General features: G+C 34.2%; 3 protein-coding genes across 3 annotated transcripts; all 3 read left to right on the forward strand.

Moving 5' to 3' along the window:
• The first annotated feature begins 8615 nt into the window (after positions 1–8615).
• Positions 8616–14291, forward strand: LOC108203038 (RNA demethylase ALKBH10B). The gene is made up of 7 exons (XM_017371733.2): positions 8616–9178; positions 11647–11777; positions 11903–12020; positions 12687–12815; positions 12902–13017; positions 13182–13336; positions 13485–14291. The coding sequence occupies exons 1-7, from the start codon at positions 8770–8772 to the stop codon at positions 13972–13974; spliced, it is 1548 nt and encodes a 515-aa protein (XP_017227222.1). The 5' UTR covers positions 8616–8769; the 3' UTR covers positions 13975–14291.
• A 1385-nt stretch (positions 14292–15676) lies between these two features.
• On the forward strand, positions 15677–17001 carry LOC108203051 (2-oxoglutarate-dependent dioxygenase DAO). Its single transcript, XM_017371761.2, has 3 exons — positions 15677–16156; positions 16228–16543; positions 16611–17001. Exons 1-3 carry the CDS (start codon positions 15819–15821, stop codon positions 16851–16853), a joined length of 897 nt encoding a protein of 298 aa, XP_017227250.1. The 5' UTR covers positions 15677–15818; the 3' UTR covers positions 16854–17001.
• Positions 17002–17086: 85 nt separating this feature from the next.
• On the forward strand, positions 17087–18578 carry LOC108203044 (probable galacturonosyltransferase-like 4). The gene has a single exon (XM_017371748.2). The coding sequence runs from the start codon at positions 17236–17238 to the stop codon at positions 18223–18225; it is 990 nt and encodes a 329-aa protein (XP_017227237.1). The 5' UTR covers positions 17087–17235; the 3' UTR covers positions 18226–18578.
• The last annotated feature ends 14 nt before the right edge of the window (positions 18579–18592 follow it).

An 18592-nucleotide genomic window follows, 5' to 3' on the forward strand; every position in this document is an offset into this window, starting at 1 on the left:
TTAAGCTCATGAGTTCAATTCTCTCAACATGTCATAACTTGTTCTATAAAGATATTCATTTTATTTACGGGTAAAAGTTTGCTGCAAATATGATATATTCGTACGTAGCTGTCTTTTTCACAGCCGGTCTGTGATATTTCATTACGCAAGTAGCCAAAAGAAGCGATGGTACAAAATTCCGGTGCCACGAAACCTGTCCAACGCTTTATCGTTTACACAAATATATGGGAGCAGGAGCCTAGTGTATGTTGACCTTCTATTTTGTATAGACCTGCAACTTCTGTGTATATATTTTTACCTTTAGAAGCTTTTTGGGGAGTGGAATTGAGCCATTTGGATGGGCACCATTCAATTTTGCAAGTAACTTTTGGACAAACTTTTAACAAGTGCTTCTCATCTACTTGACATTTCAATAAAAGAAATACTATAACAATGGTAACTAAAGTTTAAAGTTCAAGAATCAAGCCGAGTGAAGCCGGCTTTGCCTCGGTCACTATTAGCAAACAACAAATGCGCAGAGAAATTAAGGTTTTTTTTCATGTTTGAACCAAACAAGTAGAGAAATTAAACAAGCTTTAGTCTATGGCCTACATGTAATTACTTTTGCAATGAATGTTTTATTAATGAAGATATTAGTTCTAACTTTTCTTTTATATAATACATAACATAATATCGATATAAAAACAGGATATCGGACTTAATCGGTGATCAAAATTTAATCTGGAAATAATTAAATATTATTTATAAATTATATTATTATTATATCATATATCTCATAAAGTCAAAATAATAGCATGAAATTATATATCACAAAAATATTTTTTGTTATATATATACATCAACAAATTTAGTAAAATGTAAAATAAAATATTATTAACAATATAATATACGTTTATTAAGTATTCACGCATAACAGTACACCTTTTTTATTTTTTAAATTAAATCATTTTAATTCAAAATAAAATATAATCTTCTATAATTGACCGATTAATCTGATTTTTGACCGACTTTTCAGAAAATCAATTTTTCGAGAAATAATTTTAATATAGTTATCCTTTAATCAAGATAAATCTCATCTGATCAACGATTAATCGATGATTATTTTTAATTAATTACTGATTTTTAAAACAATGTATAATACAATGTTTATCGCTATTTTAGTCCATCATTTTGAGTATTTTATTTGTGATGATGATGAAAAGATAATATAACCGCTGGACAAGTATTATCATGAATAATTAATTCAGATATAAAAAGTAATTTTATTTATAATATATGCTAATTTATCGATCTGTTTAAAAATTGAAAACTAAAACATGGAATTTATAATTTAAATTATTCGAAAAAAGACTCTCAAAGACGAAGAATAATTGATTTGATTCTTCTGGTCACGTAAAGAACCTATCAAAGGTAAAGGCATGGCCTAACCAATTAATTAAGAAGGTTCTTACCATAATACGGAAAAGGATCTACATTCTTATCTTTTAGTACAGATAATAATGTTCAAAGTTTATCCGAGTATAATCACAGCACATAATTGAGAAGTTTCTTAAGCCTTCAACGCATGGAAAGTTTCTTTGGATTCTTTCCAACTAAAGGTTCTTCAAATCAATTTAGCGATCCGGGGTGCAACATGTAATGCACTTTGTGAGTTGATTATTAAAATAATTATATATAGAAACTAATAATTGACGTATTAAAAATCATATATGTTCCACTTAAAAAAAACTACATGTGTTATATTATTATAATTTTTAGGCTTATAATTTGAATATTGTTACCAATTTTGGATCCATTTCACAAGTGGGTCAGATATTTATATAGATACACCTACGTGTGTGATTGTTATAAAAGGAGCATAAAGCCCTTTGTCTTCCTTTTCTTTTGGAGAAAAACAATAGAAAGATAAAAAAATTCTATGCACCTACAAAAGCAGGCAAGCAAACAATATTCCAGACTTTTCTAACTGCCACACTTAATTTTATTTTATTTTGCTTTATATTTCAGATTCTTCTGCTTAAAAAGATGTTTATCGTTAGTATTTCAAATAATTTAAGTAAAATGTGATTTTATTACTTTTTCCTATATTAACAAGAACATGCATTGATGCTCTTTCTTTTCCTCTCCCTCTGGCCGTTAGAGAGAAGCTGCCTTTTGAGGAAGTCATCGTATTAACAATGTCAATAACATTAAAATTTTATGTTCTTTGTTTGTTCTTCCTTTTTTCAATAAAATTCGTTTTAAAGTTTTTTTCAAAATTTTTGTATTAGTTTGTTTTTTCGGATCTAAGAATTTAAAAACTTTTTCGATTTGACCTTCTTTCTCTTAGATCTTAATTCCACAGAGCTACGAATTTCTCGTTCTTCCCGGTGATTTTGTTCTCGACAGTGGTCGGAATTATCTTGTTTTTGTGGGCTTGTTCCCGGGATCTAAAAATTGTTTTGGTTTAGCTAGTATTTTATTTACGCATTTGCAAATTTAAGATTGCTAGGTTGTGGTTTTGGTTTTTGTTGTCTCACCTTTGTGTGAGTTTTGTTATTTTCTCACCATTTGTGTGAGTATACCATTTGTGTGAGTATGATGTTTGATTTAGTAATAAAAGTTGTTTGGGCATTGCATTCTCAGTCAATAGCTCAAACTGGTTATGGCGGAAGAGGAAGTGACGAAGCATGTGTACACATCATCTTTAACAAATCACGTGATTTTATCTCCAAGAAGAATGGATTGATTGGTGATTGTTTTTGTATTTTGTTTGTTCGACGCGACTGTTTATGTAGATGCCGTATGGCCTTTTATTATTGAATGAACTCATTTATTAAAAAAAAACTAAAATTTTATATTTCCAACAAATTACTTTATATATATATATATATATATATATATATATATATATATATATATTACTTGCCTAGTTTACATGTGTCAAAATTAATTTTTTGACAATTTAAACTTATACATGTTACAAATGAGTATTTGTTCTGATACATTTTGGTCTGAACAAGAGTGTAATTTGGATATCCGAGATAAGATGAAATTCTCTTTTTATATTATATATCACATAACAATTTACATTAAGCATACAATTATCTTTATAATATATATATTAGCAAAAGGCACTTTATTTTTGTAAAAATTTAATAATAAAGTAATGATGGACATAAGAAATATTAAGTTTAACTATAAAGAAAATTAAAATAGGGTTTCACCTTTCTACAATTTTTGTCGAATAAACCAGCCAGCTACTTTTTTCTGACCTGCTTTATTCCAAACTAGAATCAACAAAGTAAACTATTAGAATATTTAGATAAAAATAAAGTTACTAAAGTAAATATTCAGCTAATAAAAAAATGCGGAAAAATAGCAAGCCGAGCCGAAGTGATGGCGAGGGAGCGTAAGAGTATAATTTGTAAGCATGTGCACAGTGCGGTTCATCGTGGTGGTCACAAAACGATATAGGCCACTGCTACCCTACGCACTAACAAAGGTTCTCTCGCAAGGGCTGTGGGTCCCATGCTATACCCTCTCCAGTCTCCACTGGTTCTCACTTCTTAGGTCAATAACAATAAATGAGTACATGGAAAATTTCTTAATTTTTTATCTTGTGGAATAAATAAGTGTATCGTCTCAGTTGAAATTTACATATTTTGTTCACTTCTATAGTTAATTTTTGATATATAATTGGTCTTTGTATTTGGTTGTAACTCTTTGATTAAACATGAAAAATCAAGTAATATAGATAAATGAAAATAAATACAGTAATACTAGCAAAGTGGTATATTTATATAATTTTTTTTATATCCCGAAAAAGTATATATTTATTATATATATAATATATATTCAAACAAATTAAATGAAAATCAATAGAACCCTGTCGTAACCAATATCATCCGCTTCTACTCAATTCAATACCATCATCAGAAACTCGTCAAGACCCCCGACGCGTGTCTATTCAAAATGGTAATTCGAGTCGAGCGAGTTGTGGTTAGTCGAGTTGGACGAACCGACTAGTTTAATTTAATTGAGACAAGATCTATAACCTGAACTCGACTCATTTAATTTTATGAGTCGAGTTGAGCCCGTTCATTTAACTAAACGAACCAGTTTGAACTTGTGGATTTAGCGGACTTATTGAATTTTACACTTAATTGAGTTTATATATCTATATGAACTCAACTTGTTTAATTTCATGAGTCGAGACGGTTATTCGGCTCGTTTAATTTTACGAGTCGAGTCGAACCGAACCAATTTATTTAATTAAATGAGTATGAAATCATGTTCGAGCTCAACCCATATATAAATTTAAAGCGAATCAGGTTTTATTAACGAGCTCAACACTTCACGAGTAGCTTGACTCGAATTATAGACATGTCTTAGTGGGTGTTTTGGTAAAGGAACTTTTGGACATTTTTGATATAGAAGTCCACTTTTGCTTAATGGATGTATTTGGTTAATTTTGAGAAGCACTTGTATTGAAGCTTAGAAATCCAAAAAAAAAAAAGTTAGGAACCTAACTTATTTTGAGAATCTGTTCGTGCAGTGTCCAACACTGTTGTTTACTTTCCCAAACTGCCCAACATCCCGTTTAACTTCCCAATGTACCCACCTTTTTCACTCTCTCACCTCACTCTTTCACCTTATTCATCTCTCTTATTTTCACTCTCTCTTCATCTATTCTATCACTTCTTTTCTCTTTTTAACTAAACCAAATTATATTTACTCATTTTAACTTCCATCTTATATTTTTATTTGTAATTTAAATTTAAGGTTTATTAAAATTAAAAAAAATTATATCTATAATCATTAAATTCAAAACTCCTTAAAAATTAGTGACATGTCCATAAGGAAATTTAAATTAATTAAGTGATTTTAAAATAAAAAATAAAAATTTGTAATAATAATATAATTACAGTAAATATATTTTAAAAATAAAAATATTATCGTTTTAATATATAAAAATTATACATTACTCTACGATTTATTTTAAATAGAAATGTAGAAGATATATTGGGTGGAGGAGAGAATGAAATAAGGTTAGAGAATGAAAAAGGTGGGTAGAATAAGAAGATGAACAAGAAAGTGGGTATTGGCGAAACTGAAATTTGAAGCTGGGCACTGCGGGAATGGATTCTTTATTTTGGAGTATTAGTTTCTCCAAACATTTGTAATCAATTTATATCCAAACACTTTTAATAATTTATAAGTTCAAATCAACTTTTCACTTACAATCTATTTCATTTTTTAAATGATAAGTCACTTTTTTAAAAAGTACAGTCAAACGGTCTATAATAGGCACCCCCGATAATAAGTCCCATGCTGACAAACCTTTCCTACTCTTGATTTATACCGTGTTTCTTTTTAAGTTAATTTTCTTGAGGTGGGATCCAAATAATCGTTATATTCAATTGATGAAGGAGTGTCAGTGTCACATTATAATGCAAGTAAGTTATATTAATATTGTTTTATGTATTCATTATAAATAAATATTTATTTGAATTGACGAGCAACATATGATATAGAATATCATATATTATAATTTTATAATAATGAATAGTCACAAAATATAATATATATATTTTTTGGGGAAAATAGGTTTTTTACGAATTTCTGTAAGTGGTCGTTTGGTTCGCAGAGTTGTATTAGAAATCAGATTAAAGTGTTACGGGTTTAAGGTATTATATATGATCTTATGTGTTTGGTCGAGTGCTGGAATCAATATTCAATTATTTTAAAGAAATTGAGTTTTTAGTTTATATAAATTAAAAATATTAATAAAATTATTATTATTATTATGATGATTATTATTATTATATATTTTTACATCATTGATTATTCTTTTATTAAACATGTCTTTTGGTTCACTGAGTTGTATGGTATGGGTTGGAATGAGAAATCGGAATAATGAGATGTGGTTAAACATAGCATATATGATATCATGTGTTTGGGGAAGTGCTGAAATCAATACACTCGCTTTAAAAAAATATTATTTTATATTAATTATTAAAATTATTATTATACATTTTTGCAACATTGATTATTATTTTATTAAAAATTAATATCTAATTACATAAATAGATGTTAAAAATAAAATTAATCTTATACCTCAATCTCATACCCGTCTCTCCCTCCCAATATTCAAAATCTATATATCTTTGGAGTTTGAGGTATGAGTTTAAATTTTTATTATAAACAAATATTATATATTGATTTGAAATAAATAAAACTCATATATGAACAATAATTTTATTAATTAATATAAATTAATAACTAAATATGTATAAAAGTGAATATATTGATATCAATAACTCATATCTATTTTTTTTGAAATAACTAGTACTGTCTTGAATCGAATCGTTGATTATTTATCCGATTCACAAGAAAATTGTAGGATGACGGAAAACTATGTATGCTAAAGTCTAATTTACACTCCTAATTTTAACATGTCGACTTCCAGATCACGAGAAAGTATGTAATCACATGAATTTGCTTTTATTAGCCCACATAAATTGTCAATTTAGTCATTTCTTTTTCTTCTTTTTTTTGAGTAAAGTCAATTTAGTCATTTCTCATGCACACTACATAAAATCATAAAATAAAATTTACGTGGATGAATAAATAAGGGGCTGCGTAATTGACGTATGTATATAGGGAACCAGGGGGTCCTGTGGTCAGTATTACAAAAATGTGATATAGCAACCGAGGGGGCTGCGCCTGCTTGGCTGCTGAAAATTAAGCAAATGATGCGAGGTACAATTAAGTTGGTCAAAACTTTACTAGTACTTAAATAATTATGAACATGCTGCCCCTGGTCCTTGTTGTTCACCCTTCTTTGTCAAATCAATGACCCCCCATAGGCCATAGCTAATTATCATGCTGCATTAGTTTTAAGTATTTCATTACTATTAACATTCTCAAACTGATTTTGGGGAAAGGGGGATGTACATATTAATTTCACTAAATCGCTTGATCAATTTTTTCATAAAAATTGGATTAATCGACAATATGATCAACTTTATATATATTCAACTCGATTGCTCTTATAAGTATCATATGATTTTTCGTTATTGAATTAATTCGTTTTCGCACAAAATAGCAAATGCACCTTTGGCACTAATACAAAAATCAGAAGTGAGTTAGATTTAGAGGCCAGTGCCTCTTTGTGAGTTTGTCAGGGTACATACTCAGTTTCACCTCTTCGAGAGGGTTGACCTTCACCCTAATAGATCCTAATAGATGCATATAATAGTCATTTACGGGATGTATTTGATTGACATTTTTTATGAATTGTTTTTAGTCCATAAATTTTAATGGATTGTATGTGATTTTGATTTTGTGTGAATTCTTGATAAAATGTCACAGAGTTGATAGGATTTAAGCACAATGTTTCAAAATTCCATTGATTTTGGTGGGATTTCAAAAAACTTAAAATACACTGAAGAATGCCACAAAATCTATCATTTTATGAAATCCGAAGAAATCCATCAGCATTTGAATACCATCAGATTTTAATGGATTTTAAACAATCTCAATTGAATACCATCGGATTTTAAAGCAGAATTTAAAATCTCAATTGAATACTACCAGATTTTGTGGCATAATTTAAAATCCCAATTGAATACCTCAAGATTTTAATAGATTTCAAACAATCCCAATCGAATACGCTCGAATTTTATGAATAAAAAAATACCTTAAAATCCTCATCCAATACACCCTTTGTGTGTTTTTAGAAAAATGAAATATTATTTTTAGTCACAACCTTCATAAAAAAAAAGTTATTTTCAATATATTACTTAGATCACATTCTTTTTATAAATTTGATAATGTCATCGACTTGTTTTGAATCAATTATAAATATTGATTTAATTCAAAAAATAAAATTTTAATGCTGATCCGACACTTGCTTCTCATCTAACTCGTTCCACATCAATTATAAATTTTTTTATTAATTCAATTCAAATACGTCCCCAAAAGACTAGCAAAATTCAATTCAGATTTCTCGAGTTGATTCTAGAAGAAATGACTACTTACAGTGAAGGAGATCCTAAGCTCCTTTCATATTCATACCGTTTTCTCTAATTATTTTTCCTGCATATTCTTAACGTAATATACTACTAATATTAGAGCATAAAAACAAGCCAAATCTTCATAAACATAACGGCTAATAGAATCAATTATTCAGCATATACAAACATACAGCCATACAGCTACCTCACAGCTCTACGCAACAATGCAGCTACAATGTGCTCCACACAAATCCAAATAATTAATTTTTATTTAATTTCTTTTAATAATATTATTGTCACACATAATGTATTTTTCATGATTTTGTCAGGAAGAGTCTCCGTTAAACACTATGAAGCACGTGCCAGATTTAAATTAATCATAAACAATCAACCAATCTCCCATCTTTTTTGGCAGATCCGAAAATTCAATAACAATTATTAACTTTCCGATTTTTATTACCGTACTCTTCACACATTTACGCATCCCCAAACACGCCCTTAAATAATCGAATTTCGCCACGTAGATTAATTTAAATGGTTACACGTCAGCTCCACGTGGACCCCACAGGTACGGACATCGACTATATATAAACCCCCTCCTCCTCGTCCCTCTCCACGCATATACTTACACATATACATACACCGAGTGCTTATATATAGCAGCATTATATACGGAGAGTTTGGCTGAAGACTTGTTCTGTATAACCGACTCAACCTATACTTACAAACTATACATACAAGTGTTTGTGAAGAGTATCTGTGCGTAGAAATGTCGCCGGCGGCCGGCGGAGGATTACCGGGGATGACGTCCGACAGTTTCGCGAAGGACGCGATAATCTCGTGGTTCCGCGGCGAGTTCGCGGCGGCGAACGCGATGATCGACGCGCTGTGCGGACATCTGACGGAGATAGGCGGCGACGGGAAGGAGTACGAGGCGGCGTTCGCGGCGATTCACCGGCGGAGGCTCAACTGGATTCCGATTCTGCAGATGCAGAAGTTTTATTCCATTGCTGACGTGGCGAACGAGCTCAAGGCGGTGGCGGCGGCGAAGAAGGAGAGGGCGATGGAGGTCGCGGCGGTGGAGGAGAGTGTTAAGGAGGTGGACGGTGGTGAGGAGGTGGCGGATGTGGAGTCCGGGAGGTCCGATGAGTCGCCGAAAAGCGAGATCACCGATACAGGTATAACCAGAATCTCGATATACGAATAATTTCGAGAAATTATTATTTTTTATATCAGAATATAATTAATACGGAATACTTTATACTCGATGAATGAATATTAATATTCTTATATCAAAATTTAATTGTTTATTATTATTATGAACTGAAATGATTATGTGTATATTTTTTACATAAAAAGTACCGGACAGCTACGGCTACACTTGAAGTATGTTGCATCTGTATATGATGTGTTTTACCTAAGCAAGGTTTTATGGTTTTTTATTTATTTACTTTTTGATATTTTAAAATTTGCAAGTATGTAATTAAGTGTTTTTTTGAGTGTCTTTTGCTTTGTGTTTATTTGAATATTATAATCTCCATGCGGAAGAAGAGTCAAATCTCGTGGGCAGCTTTTAGGCCTGAGGTTGAAATTAACAACTTCTCATCCTTTTCTGTGAATCAATATGAAATGGTTTTAGAAGATCTTGACTCCTGAGCGTCATCACTCAGTATTCAAGGTTGATTCTTGGTTACAGTATAACGTTGTTCCTCTGTTCCCCAGGTCTTTTTAGCTTGCGGGTTGGGACTTGATTTTAAATTTTTTCTTCTTCTTCTAAATAGTAATTTAATTATTAAATATTTATATAAAAAATGAAAATTTTAAAAATAAGTGAATTATATATTTATATGCATCTGAAAATGTGTGTGAAGCTAATGAGACGGACGGAAGGAGTAGAATGACTCTGCCTCAAGCTGTTGATTTTATTTGAGGATCAAAGCTGTTGTTTACCAGCATTAAAATCATGATACATGAAAAAAAAAAATTCAAGTAAATAATAAATTTTGTTCCCGTTAATTTTATTAATCGTGATTTATGTGAGATTTGATGGCACCGTAAGAGGAAATCTATGATATAAATTAGTTTTTTCATACATGAACACAGATATAGAATTTTAGGAATACATGATCTTTGTGTTAGTTATATTTCTATATCAGATGGCTTGTTGGTATTTCTTTCTATGTGTGTATTATTTGTTCAAAGTGGAAAATTATCCAGGAATAATTCTTTTGTTGATTAGCAAGTACTAATATTCTCCTGTGATGTCTGTTCGAATTTTTGGTAGTTTTGAGTTTTTGATCGATTTTGATCACATTGATAATGCTCTTATCTAATGTTGGGTGGGTGAGCATCGAGGAAGATGTTGCATTAAACAGTTAGTATAGGGAATCCCAATCTCAGACGAATCAAAGCGAAACTTCCTAGAAGCAGTGGCCTTGAGATGCTTTTATAATTATCTGGGGTAGCTTGTGCTCACAACACCAACTTAAAACCTACACCTTTCTTATTTTTAACGACTTAGCTGGTGATATTTGTACTTTGGTTTATACGGGTAAAGCTAAATCAGATATTTATATAGTTTTATTCGATCCAAAAGAAGAGAATAAAATAAAAATAGAAGAGAAATAAATGGATGGTAGGCATAAAAGGTAGTTGTCATTTGTGTTAGTGGCACTTTTGCATGTGCTGGAGGTTACTGTTCTGTGTTTGTCCCACTGTACCTCTGCTCTAGTAGTGTTGTTGGTTTTGTGGGACTGTCTTTTTGTTTCTTTTCTTAGTCAGAATTAAAAGGCTGTGCTATATGTTAATGAAAGGAAAGCTCTGGAGCTCTTGTTTTTAGCAATTGCATTTATATATATCATCTTTTAGATAAAGGTACTGGATACTCAAGTTGGGAATAAAAACATAGACTTGAAAATGGGGCTGCTGCTGCTCTAACTATAAAGATCGTTAGAATTCAGAGGTGGTCCTTTGATTCTATTTTCTTTCAACAATAATCTGAAGGGGTTCTTTAATGTTGTTGTACCTTATTTACTGTGCCATGTATATCTGCAAATATTAGCCAAACTGTTCCAGATGCTTGGGGCCAGAGGTACTAGCAACTATCATGTACTAGTAGTCTGGTACTACTTGACAGTAAAAATTGTACTTTACTTGTCATGCTGTGTTGGGAATTTGTATCAGTTGATGTAACCTTCAGCCATGAACTCAAGCCACACCCAGTTCTATTGAAGATATACTTGTGTTCGTATTCATTATCAACTGATTAAACCTTTAAAAGCCGGTAAATGTTAGCGGCATAACCAGAATATATTAACTGTAGGGAAGAAACAATAAGCTTATAGTGCTTTATAATGATTTTGCCTTGGTGGGGCTATGTATTATTGGTATTGTATGCACTATTTGTAGTGGCTAATCAGTGCTCTGCTACTTGGAATGGTACATCGTGCAAGTATGACTGTATGTTATTTGTGAAATTGTACTCTTGAGGCACTAGCTGGTGTACTGCTTTCTGTTTTGTTTTGCATTGAATTCTCACATTCTGATGATAAAATAACCAATCTAGAAATGCATGAATTAGTTTGAAAGTACTTGGCACTTGTTCTAATATTATCACGCTGACGCTAATCCATATGAATTCATGTAGGTTCTCATGAAGTGCAGCACATGTTGCCGAACATTGAAATATGCTCAGACCATGAGAACTGTGAAGCTCGCCGTGCTCAGATCAATATGACAAAAGGGTTCGTAGCTAAGGAGCCAATGAAATGGCATACGGCGAGTTCTTTCTTTCAGAAAAAATTGAACATTTAAATTATATATATGAGGACAGATCAGGAAATAAATATGTGAGTTTGTATTCAATGCACTTTGCTGATATACAGTAAAATTGTGTTTTGCAGGTGAATGTGGTGAGAGGTCTGAAGTTGTATGATGAGATATTTACTGAAACTGAGCTGTCTAAGTTGACAGACTATGTAAATGAGCTTCGAATCGCTGGTCAGAATGGCGAATTATCAGGTGGATCCCCGTGATTCGTGATGCTTTAATAGTTAAACTTGTTTCGTTTTGGCAACGAAGTTTTGAGATATTAGAGGACGCCTTCTGTAGGTTTGCTTGAAAAGGTTTGGCCATTATTATGAATTTATCCCTGCAAGTAATTATAGTTACACTCACTAATCCTTAATGTTCCACCAACATAACATCAAGCACACTTAGGGTGTTGTGGTGTTATTATTCTTTTACAGATCATATATCCTGGGGAGCATTCCATGTATATGAGAATATAAGTTCCAGAGTTAATATAAAATCAATAATGGCAATATGGCATCTAACGAGTTTCTATCAATTACGTAGTAAAGTAGAAAGTTAAGTCGACTAGTTGAGTACATCTAGATCCTTGACTCGTTGTTGGTAGTATGTTCATCTCTTTTGATATTTTCTGGATTATATTATTTAGAATTAGTTGTTAGCTATTGGTGCCTTTTCTTTGGATAGGTTCAAAGCAAACACCCTGATTACTTATTTTGTCACCTCTAAACTATATTTGTTGATGTGCTCTTTCACTACACTGTAATCATGTCTACCGTTTTACTTTAACAATTGAGTAGATCCTCTGAAAGAACATGCAATTGTTCCAATCATCTAAAACTGTGTTTTAACGACTGAGGTTATGCATGATTACAGGTGAGACCTTTATCATGTACAACCAGGCTAAACAGCAAGTGAAGGGGGGCAATAAGAGAGAGTTGATTCAGCTTGGAGCTCCAATATTTGGACCAATAAAAGAAGATGCCACAAATCATTGCCCGAAGAGTAAATGAAATTTATTTAATTTGCTTCAGAAAATTTCAAATGTTATTCTGCATCTATCTACTTTCTTACTTAATATCTATCTGCAGGTAATATTGAGCCAATTCCAGCTACTCTACAAGGTGTCATCGACCATCTAGTTCTGTGGCATTTGATTTCAGAGAACAGAAAGCCAAACAGCTGCATAATTAACTTCTTTGATGAGGTATATATTTGCTCCAGTGTATTGTTTACTTCTCTTAAATGTTGGTTAATAGATGGCAGGTTAAAAACAGGGGATTTATACATTTTGGTTTGGAAGTGTAATTTCTAGACTACTTTTATAAGTAAATAGTTGATAATTTGGAACTTATTTTGATTTTTATGTAGGGGGAATTTTCACAGCCTTTTCTGAAACCACCTCACATAGACCAGCCTATCTCTACTCTTCTCCTCTCAGAATCAGAAATGGCTTTTGGACGTACTCTTGTATGTGATAATGATGGGAATTACAAAGGCTCGCTTATGCTTTCACTGAAGGAAGGGTATGTGCTAAAACACCTTGTATCCCTTTTACTTTAGACACAACCTCTAATTATGGAATTGCACTAGCCGAAGGCATAGAATGTTATCTTTCCTTGTTTTATATAAATCACATTCACTGATATATAATAAATTTCTGGTACTCTGCAGATCACTTTTGGTGATGAGGGGCAACAGTGCTGATGTTGCAAGGCATGTTATGTGTACATCCCCAAGCAAAAGGATCAGCATTACATTCTTCAGAGTCCGGACACAAACCCATGAGAGCATCTCAACAGCAGTGGCGCCTATGACCGGAGCCATGACTTTGTGGCAACCTGGCGTCCCTAATTCCTATGCACTATCAAATGGGGCACGCAATGGCTATGAAGAAATGGATATGATCCCAAAGTGGGGTGTTCTCCGAAGCCCAATGGTCATGCTAGCTCCAGTTCGTCCAATGGTCTTGGGCCCTAAAAGGATGTCACGGGGTGGCACCGGAGTATTTTTGCCTTGGAATGCAAGCGGGACCAGGAAACACACGAAGCATCTGCCTCCGCGTGCTCAAAAAGGACGGTTTCTCGCACTTCCTCCACCAGTCGAAACACACAAGCCCGAAGTCACTGCTGATTCTGAAATGATAAGCATCGAGGGAAAGTAGTTATAAGTTGATATGAGTAAGGAACATATTGCTGTTATCATCCGTGTTGTCTACTTATTCAAAGAGCTTTATTTAGTGTATGAGAAAGAGTCGTGGTGTTGAGATAATTCTGCCTTTGCTTCTCCTTGCTCTCCCCCTTTTGAACAGAAATTAGGCTAGAGTACTGCTGGTTGTTATACTTTTGTTGGATGCGAATTACAGTAGGGTGCTAGAGTGTCTCGAGTTTCAAGTTAAAAAGTGTGGATTAGCCCCTAAGAGAGGGCCGATTTTTGTACCGTATTTCCTTGAACTTCTATTTCATATTGATCTTTCTTTTCTTTTTCTTTTTTTTAGGCGAAGATGCAAGTATTTTTTAGATGCTCCAATGTTGTTATCACATCATATCATCAGTTTTTGTTCCAATTCTTTTTTAATCTCCCTCTACTTGATTGTATGTTTGCAGGTTAAATATCAAAAAAGGTGAGACAAACTAATTAAAAAGGTCAAGTATCTAACGACCGGATTATAACGCATGTGCATGCATCTTTGAGTGACTGATAGTCTAATTAAAAAAAAAAATACCCGGCAGAGGCCAGAGAGAGATGACTATGTCATATATATTTTTTCAAAAATAAATGACTTTGACGGGGTCGAAATAATCAAAATATTATTTATCACTCATGGATATAAAGGTCCAATTAACAAAGGCCCGATAATACAGGCCCAATGAGGGTCTGGACCGAACGCAGATGGATCATAAGAAGGAGGCCTGATTAGGTCCGGGGCCCAATTAAAAGTTCAACTACGAATCTAAGTCCTATTTTATCTATAGCACGGAAACATACTTCTGCAAGAAATTTGATACATGGAATCGTATTTCCATTCAGCTTCTAACTCCAAAACATCTATATAAAGGCTCTACCCCTCCACACTAGAACTAATAGAAGATACGTAGGTATCTCGCACACCGAAAACAATCTAAAGCACGAACGCTTCCACCCTCATTCTTGTTTTTTTCTCTCGTTTTTGTTTTTGTTCTCAAAATATTTGGCACTGTTTGTGGGAAGAAGACGACAATCATGGCATCCACAATACGCTCTGAAGTACATGTTCCATCTAGTCAAACAACCACCGGAGTCCCAACTGAATCGGTTCTCGTCACCACCACTATTCCCCTTGAGACTACCGCCACTCAAACGTTCACTCCCCTCGTCTTTGGCACGCTGCCCCCCATGACTATCCTTGTGGCAACCACCACCGTTACAGGGACTCATTACTCAACAATCATGATGACTCCCAGAGAACCAACGGATGAATATGTGGTTTATACAGAAAACTCATCTGAAGAGTCGGAGAGGGACTATGATATTCCCCGAAAAAGAAGGAAAAACGGAAATGAGGACCAAGACTCTTAGCACTAACTCTATGTAGAATAAAACCTCAATTTTTAATCCATGACAGACTTATTTTTGAAAAAAGATAATTTTTATTTTTTTATTGTAGGTTTTGGTTTTTCTCGAAATCAGGCAAACTGTTTATTTTCAGTGACAAGATTTTGTACCACATGTTATTCATAATAAAATTACACATATTATTCATAACTTTTATTTTTGACATTCTTTGAACAAAGTTGTATTATAGTACGACATTCATGTATCTTAAACTTGTTAAGCAGCACACCACTCTGGAATTATAGTTGTATTCTTTGAACAAAGTTGTATAATAGTTTTGATTAGTGATTGCAGTGCAGAAACTGATAGCCGCCTCTGAATGCATATTAAAATCATAACAGAACAAATTTAAGGCTTCCACAACAAAGCACCAGCTCGAAGAAAGTTTGTTTGTTTGTTTAATTAAACATCCAGATGGTGATTGACTGCAGCATCCCTGTAATAGATTTTCGAGATTTTCCTGCACAATCAGCTAAACTTGTGCAAGCAGGGGAAGAATGGGGATGTTTCAGGCTCGTTAACCATCACGATGTCCTCCCTGTCAGCCTCATGTCGGAGATGAAGTCTGTGGCGCGGTCACTCCAAGATTTTCCACCAGAAATCAAGTGGCAGAATACGGATATCAATCCCGGAAGTGGGTACATAAGGCCTTCTCAGGCCAACCCTCTTTATGAAGCCTTTGGCCTTTACATGTCTTGCTCTGAAGATGTTGATGTGTTTTGCTCTCAGATAAAGGCTTCTCCCAGTCAAAGGTATCATTTTAAGGTTGTATACAGTTGAGATTTTAATGTTAGATTTGTAATGATTTCAAATTTGTCAACAGAGAGACGATTCTTAAGTATGTTGAAGCTATGCATGAGTTGGTTGTGGAGATAAGTGGAAAGCTGGCTGATGGATTGGGGATATCTGGTTTTTCGATAGAGGGATGGCCTTGCCTATTCAGGATAAACAAATACAATTTTGCTCAAGAAACTGTTGGATCCTCGGGGTTTCAAGTACACACTGATTCAGGGTTCCTTACCATAGTTCAAGATGATGAAGGTGTCAGTGGACTTGAGGTCATGGACAGGTCTGGAGCTTTCGTACCTGTTGATCCCTGCCCTGGTGCTCTTGTTGTCAATCTTGGAGATGTTGCCAAGGTGAGTTCGTCTACTAAAATGCATATGACTTGTAAGACAGAATTGTAATGTTTCTTGTTGCTATAAGGCCTGGAGTAATGGAAGATTACGCACTGTAAAGCATCGAGTGCAATGCAAGGAAGCAAATCCAAGGTATTCCATTGCTGCATTTCTGGGACCTAAGGGGACAGTGGAAGCTCCTCCAGAACTGGTCGACGATGAACATCCCCGTTTGTATGCAGCTTTTACTTTCGAAGAGTACAGAAACCTTCGATTCTCAACAAAGCTGCAGGATGGTGAAGCCCTTAATCTTTTGCTCATTGATCCTTGATAGAATGGAATAGTTCTCTGGGGAGGAAGTTTACTACCAGTACTATATTTGAAATAAAGTCCTTAAAAATAGAGAAGTATTTTGTCAACATTGTGATGAGTATAAATAAGTAGTTAAAAAAAATAAAAAAAATCTAAGCTCTTTCCTAGGATTCTTCTCTTCCTCACAATCTTCGAACATCAACTCGTCTCTCTCCTCTCCCCATTTTTTTGCATAAAATAAAATGATCCATTCATTTTTCAGGTTTTCTCTTTCTTTCATTTCCTCTCCTTTCTCATCCAGCCAGACAGCCAGCCTCAATGGCTGCTTAGCCTTTTCCTCTCTGGATTAATCCCAAAACTTATTCATTGTTAGGATTGTGATTTAGAAGAATAAAGACAGGATGGCCTTCCAGAGCTACTTGATAACTCTCGGCCTCCTGTCTGTCTCCCTCATCACAACTGCTAGTGCCACCACGGCCCCAATGTTCCGTGAAGCACCTGCATTTATGAATGGGGACGAATGCACCAACTCTTCAATCCATGTGGCAATGACCCTTGATGCAAACTACATCCGGGGCACCATTGCTGCTGTTTTATCCATTCTGCAGCATTCCACCTGCCCAGAAAACGTCGTGTTCCACTTCCTCTGGTCCCAACATGACCCTGAAATCTATTCCAGCATCAACTCCACATTCCCTTACCTCAATTTCAACCTCTATCCCTTTGATTCAAACCGAGTCCAGGACAAAATATCCAAGTCCATTCGCCAAGCCCTTGATCAGCCTCTAAACTACGCCAGAATCTACCTGGCAGATATCTTACCAGAGCAAGTAGAACGTGTAATCTACCTAGACTCTGATCTTGTACTGGTAGATGACATTACAAAACTATGGCAAGTTGACTTGGAGGACAAAGTACTAGCAGCACCTGAATATTGCCATGCAAATTTCACACAATATTTCACACCTGCTTTCTGGTCTGACCCCGAATATGCCAACACATTTGAAGGGCGAACGCCATGCTACTTTAACACAGGAGTCATGGTGGTAGACCTCGACAAATGGAGACAAGGAGGGTACACACAGAAAGTTGAGGCATGGATGATAGTGCAGAAGCAGAAGAGGATATACCACCTGGGATCAATGCCGCCTTTTTTGTTGGTCCTGGCAGGAAACATAAAAGCCGTAGATCACAGATGGAATCAGCATGGTTTAGGCGGTGATAATTTAGAGGGGAAATGTAGAAATTTGCATCCGGGGCCTATTAGTTTGTTGCACTGGAGTGGGAAAGGTAAGCCATGGTTGAGGTTGGATTCCAGAAAACCATGCACTGTCGATCATCTATGGGCTCCGTACGATCTCTATCGTTCTTCCACTCATCTTTTCGAATAATCTTGAGATGCACATCAAGGTTAACAGACCAACAGAATTACATTTATATATACACACATTTAATCTTTGGTTATTCGATGTCTAAGCTAAGAACAATGACCAGAGATCTCCTATATATAAATGTAATTGCGAGGAAAAGGAGGAGAAAAGTGGTGGTTTTATGATATCGAAGATCAGAGTATTATTATTTGCTTACAGTCCTTAATTTCTTCTTTCCTTTTCCTCGAAAAACAAATTTTGAAGGAAAAATTAGAGAGGGGGGCACAGGGGAGTAGATTTTCTGTTCATATGTGTTTTGTGTTTCTTCTGGTGTTAATCAGCATTTGGATGATAATAGACCTTGCATTTGTGTTGATACTGTTTCTGC

Source organism: Daucus carota, chromosome 1 (genome assembly GCF_001625215.2).
Source record: "Daucus carota subsp. sativus chromosome 1, DH1 v3.0, whole genome shotgun sequence".
NCBI lineage: Eukaryota > Viridiplantae > Streptophyta > Magnoliopsida > Apiales > Apiaceae > Daucus > Daucus carota.